Raw genomic sequence first — 13,246 nt, forward strand, 5'->3', positions numbered from 1 at the left:
CTTGACGGTAGAGGAGGCCATGACCGTTTCGCTGAAAAGACCCGACGCAGACTGGGAACCGTTTCGCTGAACACTTGCGCTCTGTCCGCCAGAGAAAGCAGGATCTCCCAGTGGCCACACATTTTAATTCCACATCCCATTCCCATTCTGATATGCCTATCCATGTCCTCCTGTACTGTCAAGATGAAGCCACACTCAGGTTGGAGGAACAACACCTTATATACTGGCTGGGTAGCCTCCAACCTGATGGCATGAACATTGACTTCTCTAACTTCTGCTAATGCCCCTCCTCCCCTTCTTACCCCATCCCTGATATATTTAGCTTTTCCCCCCTCCTCTTTTATTCTCTCTTTCTGCCCATCACTGCCTGTTCTCCATCTCCCTCTGGTGCTCCCCTCCCCCTTTCTTTCTCCCTAGGCCTCCCGTCCCATGATCCTTTCCTTTCTCTAGCTCTGTGTCCCTTTTGCCAATCACCTTTCTGGCTCTCAGCTTCACCCCACCCCCTCTGGTCTTCTCCTATCATTTCACATTTTCCCCTCCCCCTCCTACTTTCAAATCTCTTACTATCTTTCCTTTCAGTTAATCCTGATGAAGCGTCTCGACCCGAAACATCAACAGCGCTTCTCCCTATAGATGCTGCCTGACCTGCTGTGTTCCACCAGCATTTTGTGTGTGTTGCTGTTCATAAGCATTCTTTGTTTGAATAATTCATTGTTATATGTTTAAAAAGTACATAACTGGCATACATCATCACACCACCACATGATATGTGTGCATTTCGCTTAAAGTAAAAATTGAATGATGGATCTCAGCTCCTTTGTTTAACTTTCAATCAGTTTTCATGTTGTGGAGTTAGACAACATAAAATTTCTACAGGGAAAAAAAGGGTTTTATTAATCTCTTGTACATCTTCCAATATTCAGTAATGTGGGTCTGTTCTTAAAACAAGAGTAGTTCAGTAAAGGATAGAAAATGAATTAACATGTATCAAAGTAACTGTAAGCACTTTCAAAAACACCTTCAAATTATTTTTTATGCTTATACATTAAGGGGATGTGTAAAAGAATTTTTATATTACAATCATACTTGATTATCAGATAAGCAACATTATGGCAAAGTTTTAATTTAATGTGTTAATGTGCATTTCAGGGACATTAAAACTTGTGGAAGTCGTCATAAAATTCATGCAAATGTGGACAAACCACGATATATTTCAGATGAAAAGAGGTTGCCTTCTAGTGGATATGTTGAGGTAACTTTCTATGTGATTTACTTCAGCACTTATTTTTAAAATTTATTTCTTAAGGACAAGATTTTATCTTCTTATTACTTCATTCAGTTTTCTCCTTCAGAAATTAGGAATGTGAAGGTTATTTCCACTAAACAATTGTATTTGGTAATCACAGTAATATTATAGGTTATGTCTAATTTGTACAACAGCTTCATTTAATCCAGTTGGAAGCTAATAATTAGTAACCCATATACATGCAATCTAACTAGGATGTGATTTAATGAGTTTTATGTGTGGACCATATTTCAATGTCACCACAGAATGGATTTCCTGTGATCAGTGTGGCCCTCCCCATCTCCAAAGTTGCAAATCCAGGTTTTTCTTTTATATCCGTTAAGTCTTGAATAAAGACGCACAGTGCTTCAGTCTCCTTGGAGAATTAAGATCCCATCCATTGGTTCATTACTTCAGAACACAATAAATATTTGTTTAATACAGTTGGGTAGGGGAGAAGAAGTACTTATCAGCCTTCAGAATACAACTTTATAGGGAATTAAAACAAATTACATTCTCTTTGATTTGGCGATGTGTTACTGCGTTATGGGGAATTATTTGGGAGAAAAGAAACTTGAAATTACTTGCAAAGATTATCAATATGTACTGAATTAGGGTTTCTTCAAATTTATTTACACAACTGACCTAGCATTAGTAGGTAGACAAGTTCCATACAATTTTGTATTGATGGCCAAAGATCTGCAAATCTTCTAAATTATTTAAATCTAACATAGTACGCATGAATTTAAAAGCCGTTATCGAACAAGTTGAGATCAGAGGGCTGGATTAGGTTAGGTTTACAGATGGGTGGAGCTTTTGAGGGATATGGTAGAAAGTTTAAGTAATTTTGATCTCCACTTACCATTGTAATTTAGGTAATGTATCAATAAATTTGCCAGAAAATCACTAAACCATTTAAAAACAAGTTTATCTACTTTTTAAGGTTCAAAACTTCTATCTAACAGTCCAGATCACTAATCTCAACTCATTTGATACTAGATGTTTCTGCTATTCCAACTTAATTTGCTCCTTTATAAATAACAGATGTTCAAATGTTAAATTTTGCAATATTCTCTTCAAGTTACTGGTGTATATTCTAGTGTGGTTTAAGATCTTGTGTGTTTGTTTAACAATACCCTATTCCATCTAGCTAGTTCAGTATTAACACTGAGCTTTTCAATTTCATGTAAACCTTACATCCTTGTGTTTATTCCCCCCTTCCCTAACCACCCTCTCTTTCTGATCTATCTCTGGTCCTAGAAATTTTGTTCCCTTTGCTCTACACCCACCGGTTTAATCTACCAACTACCCTTACATTTTACCCACATCTCCCCCATCTCCCCCATCTGGGGTTCCTTCTGTCCTTCACTTCTTCCCCTAAGTGTTCTCATAATAGCCATCCTTATCAGATTCTAGCACTGGTACCCTTGACATTCCCTTTTATCATCCATGTACCTGTCTCCACTCCCTTTAACTGGGTCTATATGTCTGTCATCTTTTACCCCTTCTCTATCTCTTATCATCACTACCCTATAATCTGGGTTGCATCCCTCTCCACTCTCAGTCCAGATCCAGTGTTTTTACCCAAAAACTGATTTCTTTTCTCCCCCTGCCACCCCACCCTCGATATGTGCTGCTTGACCCATTGTGTTCATTCATCAAATTTTGTTACTCCAAATACAATGTTTTGGGGGTTGCAGCAAAGGAGTGTTTCAAGATGTCAGTATCAGATACCTGCAAAGAATGAAGTTCTCATGCATCTCTTGACTTTGATCTTGGTGGTAGACATTGTGGATTTGGAAGATGTTGTCAAAGTAGCCTGGTCAAGTGACTTCATTGCATTGTTTTGATTGTTCACACTATGGTCATAATACTGGGGATGGGGGTAGTGTGTTACTATACATATGCTGGAGAATATCAACCTAATATGGTTGACTGCTTTGTTTTCGATGTTGTTGACTTTCTTGGATGTTATTGGAGTTGAGCTCATCCAGATTGGATGCTATATTATCACGTTTCTGGCTTCTGTCTTTATTGATGATGGGAATACTTGGGGGTGTTAGAAGTTGAATCACTTGGCACAGGATACCTACCTCAGACCTGCTCTGGTAGCAGGAAATTAATGTTATTTTCAGCTAAGTTTGTTCATTAATGGCTAAGAGGTTCAGAAATAAAACTAGAGAAAAATTTAATGTTTTTTTTTTAGCCGAAACAATGTAGCATACAACAAATCATTACACCATATAAGGGAAAATTATGACTTAATGACACTGCAACGTGAAATGCCCAGTGGTTCTCTGGTAGAGAAATTGTTGTCTAGAAAATCACAAATGAGAAAAACTCTGATAGAAGATAGATTCCTAAATTTCCCAATTTCCACATCCATCATCTACTGTCTTTGTACCTGTGGCTACAAACTTGACTCAATTGTTGTGTTCAGATAGACTTAACTATATTTTATGTGATTGATGCAAAAGATCAGTTGATTGCAATATTGCAATACTTTGTAGGCATTGTAGTGAGACAGAATTAATAATTATGCAGGGTATTTAATAATAAAATAACTTGTATGTGGATGGATTTGAAACTTCTCTAGATAATTCCAACATATGTCAATAATGCTTCCTGTTATTATGGTCGAATAATCCATACAAGAAAAAAATGGGGGGATTCTCCTACTTCAGTGGAAGACAGTTATCTAAGACTTCTGGAAGACATGACTGAATACTACATGGAAGAAAATCACAGGAAATCAGTGAAGCAATTAAAAGTGTTTTCCCTGTATGCACTCAAGGAAAAAAAATACTGCAGGTATAGTGGGAAATGTTTATAGTTATTAGTAAATTTTTTATTATAATAAGTATGATAATATTGACAGCTTTGTAATACAATATTTCAGATAGAAGTTGTACCACGAGGATCTTTTGGGGAAAAGTATCAAAATTATGGCAGCTGAACATAATATTTTAATGTAATTCAAAAATTAAGATTAATAAATTAATTTATTAACCAATAGCTCTGCATATTTGGTTTGCATAGCTGCACTATTGTTTATTATTTGAAGTTAAAAATTGGGACCAAATGTCTAATTCTGAATCGTTTGCAGACATATGCTTTGGAACTACTTGCGTCTAGGAACAGAGTTTTCATTCACCAGTGGAATTCCTTTATTGTCCAGAGCAATGAGGCCTTGGGTTTATTGTCTGCATTGGGTCCTTTGATATACTTCATTCTTGCCCTTGAAGTTTAGACAAACAAGTTATTAATTATGTGCAGACAATAGCTAATTGTGAACTATGCAAAACTAATAATAGGAATTGACACACATTGTGAAATCTAAAAGTGGATGTGTTAAAATACAATAATAAGTAAATTGCTGATCAGAAAAGTGCTATATATAGTCTAATAGAGCCTTATGGAGAAATTAGTTCCTTATTGTGATAAATGGCAGCGATGTTTTCCAAGGGATCTCTGCAAAGTTGTTCATTTTGATATTCATTCATGGTAAATGAGTGTTTTCCTGTGGTAAGTACAATTGGGACATTCAGCTAATCTCCATAAAATGATGCTAAATAAAAAACAGGGTCAGATTTTATGCATTTTATTGAACAATTGTTATAATGCAATTAAAGCTAATGCACCATATTAAGGTTTGAGGAAATAAAAAACCATTTGAGTTGTAGACAGTTAAAAGTTTAATACCTTGCATTTGTCCTATATGTAAAGTTTAATTCTTATATATACAAAATTTATTATAAAGCATCACAAAGATCAGTCCTTCATAATAAAAACATCTCCCATTGGATTAATGAACGGTGTTTGAAAGAGGATAGAAATGGAGGTTTGCAAAATCAGGGGTCAAGTAAATGAAGCAAAGTGAAGAGCTAGTGAAGAGCATACAAGTGGAGGAACAAAATTACAAAATCTTTTAGATTGATGAGCTTGAAGCCAGACCATAATATAAGGGTCTGCTAAATCCTTTAAATCAAAAGGAATTGGATTCTGACAGTAGGGCTTGATGTTGAAAATAAATCTTTGCCTATGAGCCTAATTAATTATAATTAAAACGTTTAAAAATGAAGGGGGAAAATCTAGCTTAAAAATGATAAATTCACCCATGTGTTTCATGATGTCCCACCTAAAGAAAAGAATTCTGAAATAACAGTATTACAGAAAATATGATGCTGGCATAAAGTGTTAATGTATAGCACTGGCTTATGAAAATTTCATTACAAATGTCCCATAAATAAGGAATAAAAGTAATTCCTCTGTCACTGTCTCTCTGAAACTAATAAGTATATAGAATGAATTAAACAGAAATGCTGGAAATGTTCAACTGTCACAAAACATCTCTGAAGAGAAACAGTTAAAAGTCCAGCTTGGGGCTTTTCATCTGAAGAAGGAAGAGTAAGAAATCAAGACTCAGATAAGGGGATTAGGGGGAGAATAGGAAATATCTATGATTGTGTAAAAACAAAATAATTTAAATGATATAAATTACCACCAGGTTATGACCTAACTTCCACAAACACCATATGTATTATTCATTTAGACAAGACAATTTGTTGATGCTGGAAATCCAAGCAGCACATACAAAATGATGGAGGAACTCAGCAGGCCAGGCAGCATCTATGGCAAAGAATAAACAGCCGACGTTTTAGGCCGAGACCCTTCATCAGAACCCTTTGTAAATCCTGATAAAAGATCTCAGCCCAAAGCATCGACTGTTTACTCATTTCCATAGATGCCAGAGGCCCAAAACGTTGTTTGCTTACTCTTTTCCATAGATGATGCCTGGCCTGCTGAGTTCCTCCAGCAGTTTGTGTATTGCTCGTATTATTCGTTCTCTCCAGTCTTTTCCCCATCTCCATCTCTCACCCTTCTTTGCAACTTCAAACATATCTGATTTTCATCTTTTCCTTGTTTTGTTAAAAGGCCATGAAATGAAACATGAAACTTGTTTGTCTCTCCAGATATGCTGCTTGATCTACTAGTATTTCTGTTTTTACTCAGATTCCAGCAGTTTTATTCCTGATTTCAATTCCAATTAAAATGTTTGTTCGGAACATTTACATTTTCTTCATTGCTTATTTTGTTATTTTCCAAGGGTGCAATTAATAGCATTACCACAGAAAGATAGAAGTTCAGTTCTTCGTAGTGCAGAAGTGAAATACATCGACAGTGGTCAAATTGGACATGTAATGCAAAAAGATCTTCTTGAGCTCCCTACCAAGTTCCAAGTTCTACCACCACAGATTGTTGAATTTATCGTATGCAATGTGAAACCTATTGACCATGAAAACAATTGGAATCCACAGGTAAAAAGAACAATTTTGTAGTCTGATAAACTGCAGTTTGATATATTAGTTTTCATGAGATGTTCCAAGCATCATGTTCACTGATTTTGGTAGAAAGTAGTGCCTGGTAATAATGTGTCTGTATGGTTTGTAAAATGTGAATCTTGTAACATAACTTAATAACAGCATGTTCATGAATGTGAAGTCCTTCATTCCACTGAATTCTCTGTAAAGTACATCTGATTTGTTAAGCAAATAAAAGATCCTCTTTTGACAGTCATGTAGAATTGATATGTGTGCATTAATTGCCTTGTTTATTGTTTCAAGCAAGCCGAATGGACTGGAAAATAGTTTCTTTTTCATTATTCCTCTGGCTTAACAAGCCCACACCACCCAATTACCCACATGTGATTAATTAACCTACTAACCCGTTCATCTTTGGGATGTGGGAGGTCCTGGAGGAGTTGTCAGTGTAGAACTTCATGATAGTTTATCTTCTGTCACATTTTGACTTTTAGCACTGTTATCCATTGATTTATAATCAATTGAAAATTGAATCTTTCCCCATATCCTAGCTACTTTTCATTATATTGTAAAATGTAACTGTTGTCTTTGAAAATGAAAAATTAAATCCAAAGCATGTTGTTAAAGAGGGATTTTTAATTTAGCTTATTAAATAACCTGTATGGAGTAAGTTGAAGTATCCAGTAGTATAAATTGGTTTTAACAAAAAACTTCTGTTGGATTTAAACAGGTATCGAGATTTATTCAACAAAAGATCATCAATAAACCACATGAAGCTAAAATTGCCCTTGCTCTTGGTAATACTTTATGGCTAAACCCTGTGGTAAGAATTAGAAATTAACTGTGTTGTTCTAGGTGCTTAGAGTTAAAATGGAGGACTCATGTCAAGTTGAATACCTTTTAAAGGCAACACGAGTGAATCTGCAGATGCTGGAAATAAATAAAAACACAAAATGCTGGCAGAACTCAGCAGGCCAGACAGCATCTATGGGAGGAGGTAGTGACAACGTTTCGGCCCAAAACATTGTCACTACCTCCTCCCATAGATGCTGTCTGGCCTGCTGAGTTCTGCCAGCATTTTGTGTTTTTATGAATACCTTTTACTTCATTAGTTTAATAGAAAATGTAATTATTGAGAATCATAAATTGGTATGAAATTGTTAGACCTATCAGGTGTTGAAAGACAGTTGAATGGATAATTAATATTAAAGAGATGTATAATAAGCAAAATGAAGCAAGAGTTTAGCGAGAATGAGGAATTGAAATAAATATTACTCAACAAATAGCACGTGAAGTTGGTGAGCTTGAAAGCGGATAAAACCCAAGGCTATCAGAACTATGAATGCTTTAGTTATCTTTCTCCAAAATTCTTTAGACTCTAAAGCTATTCCTGTGGATTGGAGGTAATCACCAACAAGTTTGCTTAACATGAATAGTAGAGAACGTACTAAATTTTTTAATGAAGAATATAGTAAAAGTTCACCTTAAAAAGATAAAGTAGTATTGAACAAAAATGACATGGATACATGAGAGGAAAATCATGTTTGACTAATCTACTAGACTTCTATGAAGGTGTGACTAGTGGCATAGGTAAGAAAAAGCAAGTAAATGTGGTGTATTTGGATTACTGGAAGGCTTTTTATAAGTTCCCACAAAGTTGGTTATAAATAAGATTTGAGCACATGTAATTGAGGGAAACGTACCAATATAGACCAAGAATCGGTTGTCAAAGAGAAAGCAAAGAGTGGGAATAAACAGATTCTTCTCAGGTTGGGAAGTTTGTGAATATGAAGGTTACTGCAGAAATTGATGCTTTTTGGCCACAATGATTCAAAATCTGTCACTTTAAGTGTTATACTTGCATGTTTATTAGTGTTACTAACCTAGTTGGAATTGTGAGAATGGAGGAGGATGCAAAAAGACTTTAAGGGAATACGGACAAACAAAGTAAGTAGTAAGAACTTAGTAAATGGAATATAGCATGATAAAATTCGAGGGCATCCACTTAGATGAACAGAATATTTGTTAAATCATGAGTGAATGTGAATATTGTTGTTCAAAAGGACGGTTATATTTTTAAACAGCAGGCCAAACATGCAATTAGGAGGACAAATGGTATATTATTTCCGTCAGTACTTTGATTCACTCTGAGTTAAACATTCTAGTAAAGACTTGTCAACATTTCACTATACATTCACCGTATCTTTCCCTGAGACACCATGGCCTAATCAATGTACTAAATGCAAAATGTATTCATTTCCATAGATTGCTTCAAAAACTTTTCCCAAACCTCAGATTATCTGTGAAAAGAACAAGGGTAGTGGGCACATAGGAATGTAACTATTTGATTTGGAAGTGCATGCTGATCCTTTATTCTCACTGGATCTAAGCCCTAAAATTATTTTCCAATATATTGTGGATATTTACCAGGAAGACTGCAGCAATTAAAGATAAAGGCTCACTCCATGTTTTTATCAGAATTAAAGTAATAAAGTTGATATCATGCAGATTTTTTAAATATATAAAACATACAAGTATACTTTGACAGGCAACTCTTGACAATTAAGTAATAAGAATAAATATTTACATAATGTATATATTGCCTTTATAATTAGTGGGAAATTTGAGACAAGAAGTGTTTGACAAATGCAAGGAAATTTTGTGCACATGTTTGGAAGATGTGATCAATATAACAGGTAACCATAACACAGTTAAAGATGACATAGTATTTTAACTTGGTATTAAAACTAACAAAACTGGCAGATAGGTGCAAAGGTACTTGGGAGTCCTCATATATAACTCCCAGAAGATTAATTTACAGTTTGAGTCACACTAAATGTTGAAAGGATTAGTTAAGGTGCATGTGGAGAAGATGTTTCCTATGGTGGGGGTATCCAGAACTAGTGGGCAGGGGCTCAAAATTGAGGTGCAACCTTTTAGAACAGAGGTAAGGACCATGGTGGAGCAAGTCCAAGGGTATATTTAAAACTGAAGTTAATAGTTTCCTGATTGGTCGGAGTATCAAAGGATATGGCAAGAAGGCAGGTGTATAATGTTGAATAGGATCTGGGATCAGCCATGGCCTAATTCTACTCTTGTGTCTTATGGTCTTATCATCTACTTGGCATAAGTTTTGTTGATTCTATTATTTCTCATTAAGGTACATCTGACTAAATTGCCTGATTTGAAAACCACAATATTTGACTATAACATTCGCTCAGAAATCATGAATTCTGGTTATGGAACTGATAATCTGGAGCACATTGAAAGGCTAAAAGACCTCTGCAGGGCAGCTGGATTTATAATTCGAGATAAAGATTCACCCCAGAAGAAGTAAGTGACTAAATACTCGATCAATCTAGTTGAATTTATCAGTTTTACAATTAATTATAACCATGTAATTTGACATGGGGGATCAAATTTTCCATTCAGCATTTTAAAACTTCTGCAGTGTTAAATGTAATTTGTATTCTGGACTGAATCTGGCACCCTAAGACATCTGATGGACTGCTTCAGCAAAATGTGTTTAGATTTACCAAAGGTAAGCTAGTAAGGATTTTATCAGTCATTTGGTTGTGAAAGGTGTACTGTATATTCAGTTGTCTCAGTAGTACTGCCTGGAAATTCAAGTACTTCCAAGTGGGCATGATTTGAGTATTACAGTGGGATATAATTGCATTTTGTGGTGCTGAGCCTGTCAGTATAAATTTTAAAAGGGCATTGCACTTTTCCATAAAGGAAAATACATTGCGCCTGTCTTGTCCAGTTGGTTGGTGATAGTTGCAGGAAATGGTAGAGTTGCAGATTGGGCCTTAGACTTGGGTCTATCAGACAATAATTGAGTGGGTCAAGTGGCATCTGTGGAAAGGTAAATTACTGAACTTTCAGTCTGAAACCCCTTCAGACTTCAACCTCTGGCCCCCCCCCCAATTCTTTACTCCCATGGCACACTCTCTTCTCCCATCAGACTCCCTCAACAGCACTTTAACTTTTCTACCTCTCACTTCTTCCTCTCTCTCCACACACTCATCCATCTTCTCCCTCCCCCAACCTTTTTTTACTTATCACCTGCCAGCTTGTACTCTTTCCCTTCCCTTCACATTCTTATTCTGTCTTCTTCCTCCTTGCAGTCCTGAAGAAGGTTTTTGGCCTGAAACATCAACTGTTTATTCCTCTCTGTTGATGCTGCCTGACTTGCTGAGTTCCTCCAGCAATTTGTGCGTGATACTCTAGCTTTCTAGCATCTACAGAATCTCTTCTCATTATGAGATATTAGCTCTGTTATTCATCTCACAAATGCAGCCTGAACTGATGAATATTTCCATCATTTTGTGTCTTATATTTTGGTTGAGGAGATGACAAAGAAAATTAATGAATTCAGTGAGGTACGTGTAGACTTCAGAAAGGCTTTTGACAAAGACCTGCACGGTAAGCTTGGTCAATAGGTTAGGCCATACTGGATCTAATGTGTGTTTGGTAAATTGGATCCGACATTTGCTTGGTGATAGGAGGCAGAAGGTGGTGGTCAGGAGGTGCACAAAGGGATCTTAGAGTGCTGAGTTACAGCTCTCAAAAATGGTAATTGTGGTGGATAGGGTATTGAGGAAAGTATTTGACTTGCTTGCCTTCATAAGCTATGGCACTGAGTCTAAGTATTAGGATGTCATGTTGTAACTATACGAAACAGTGGTCAGTTACCACTCCAAAGTTCAAAGAAGATTTATTATCTAAGTATGTATATGTTTCCATATACTATCCTGAGATTCATTTTCTTCCAGGCATCCACAGTATTACAAAGAAATACAACAGCATCAATGAAAAGCTACACATAAAGACTGACAAACAATGCACAAAAGAAGACTAACTGCAAATACAAAAAAAGCAGATAACAATAATAAATAGATAAATACTGAGAACATGAGTTGTGTAGTCCTTGTAAGTGAGTCCATAGTGAATCACTTCAGTGTTGAGGTGAGTGAAGTTATCCATGCTGGTTCAGGAGCCTGGTAATTAAAGGGTAATAACCTGGTTGTGTGGAGCCTAAGGCTCCTCTGCCTCGTTCCCAATGGCAGCAGCAAGAAGAGAGCTTGGTTAGGATGGTGGAGTCCTTGATGATGGATGCTGCTTTCTTGTAGCAGTGCTTCTTTTAGATGTTTTCAATGGTGGGGCTCGATGTGATTGACTGGGTTATACATATTCACTACTTTTCGCAGGCTTTTCCATTCTTGGATCTTGGGTATTGGCCATATCCAGTCCATGATGCAACCAGTCAGAAAACTCTGTGCATCTACAGAAGTTTATCAAAGTTTTAGATGATATGCCTATTCTATGCAAATGTCTAAGGAAGTAGATGAACTTGGCCCCAGACAGATCCTCTGAAATGATAATGCCAAGGAATTTAAAGTTAATGACTCTTTCCACCTCCAATCCCCTAATGAGGATTGGCTCATGGACCTCCAGTTTCTTTCTCCTGTGATAAATAATCTGTCCTTTGGTTTTGCTGGTGTTGAGTGAGACGTGCTTGTGGTCCCCTTCGATGAGGTTTTCAATCTCCCTCCTATATGCCAATTTGTTGGCCACATTTTTATGTGACCAACAACAGTGGTGTCATCAACAAACTTAAATATGGTAGTGGAGCTGTACTTAGCCTCACAGTCATAAGTATAAAGCGTGTAGACTAAATGGCTAAGCACACAGCCTTGTGGTGAATCTGTGCTGAACGTGATTGTAGAGGAGCTATTATTGCCAATCTGGACTGCAAGTGAAGAATTCAAGGATTCAGTTGCACAAGGAGATATTGAGGCCTAGATCATGGAGCTTATTGATTAGTTTCAAGGGGATGGTAGTGTTGAATGCTGAGCGATACTCAATTGAAGAGCTTCCTGATATATGCATCTTCACTGTCCGGATGTTCCAGGGCTGTATGAAGAGCCAAAGAAATAGTATCTGTTGTGATAGTAGGCAGATTGGAGCAGATCTAAATCGCTCCTCAGGCAGAGGTTTCTTGACCAACTTCTCAAAACACTTCAGCACAGCTGCTGGATGATGGTCATTGAAACAGTTTACTATGTTCTTATTGGACACCGGTATAACTGAAGTATTGTGTCTAGTTCTGATCATCACACTACAAGAATGATATGGTAGCAATAGTGACAGTAAAGACGAGTTTCACCATGTATTTGCCTGGAATGGAAGCTTTATTGATATACAGAAATTGGTAGGTTAATGTTATTCTTATGCAAGAGGGTGACCTGATGTAAGTTTATAAAATTGAGGGGCATAGTCTCTTTTTTCTATGATCAGGGAGTCTAAAACTCGAGGACATAGGTTTGAGGTGAAAGGGGAAAAAGGTGAGGGGAAAGGTTTGTACAGAAGGTGGTGGTTAAATGCAGCAGTCTCCTGGAGGAAGGGATAGAGGTAGATACAATCACAATGTTTAAAAGACATTTTAACATGTACTTTGATAGGAATGGATCAAAGGTTTATGGGTCTAATAAGGCTATGGGATGAGAGTAGGATAGGTGGGACAAGGTCTGCCATGAGACACATTAACTTGCTGTCCAACACTTACTGATTTTTGAGCAGTGACTAATCGGAGATCTGAAGTGTGAGAAGACGAGGCTCACTTAGGCTTGCCAAT

The 13,246-nt window shown here is 36.7% G+C and overlaps 1 protein-coding gene across 1 annotated transcript in view; it reads left to right on the forward strand.

Moving 5' to 3' along the window:
- Positions 1–13,246, forward strand: part of tdrd12 (tudor domain containing 12) — a 151,414-nt gene that overhangs the window by 88,346 nt on the left and 49,822 nt on the right. The window contains exons 20-24 of the mRNA XM_073069663.1: positions 1,150–1,252; positions 3,882–4,096; positions 6,393–6,603; positions 7,337–7,429; positions 9,767–9,939. Coding sequence (XP_072925764.1) covers positions 1,150–1,252; positions 3,882–4,096; positions 6,393–6,603; positions 7,337–7,429; positions 9,767–9,939 — 795 coding nt within the window. The remainder of the gene's footprint in view (positions 1–1,149; positions 1,253–3,881; positions 4,097–6,392; positions 6,604–7,336; positions 7,430–9,766; positions 9,940–13,246) is intronic.

The sequence above is a fragment of the Hemitrygon akajei genome, chromosome 17 (assembly GCF_048418815.1).
Source record: "Hemitrygon akajei chromosome 17, sHemAka1.3, whole genome shotgun sequence".
In the NCBI taxonomy this organism is placed as follows: Eukaryota; Metazoa; Chordata; class Chondrichthyes; order Myliobatiformes; family Dasyatidae; genus Hemitrygon; species Hemitrygon akajei.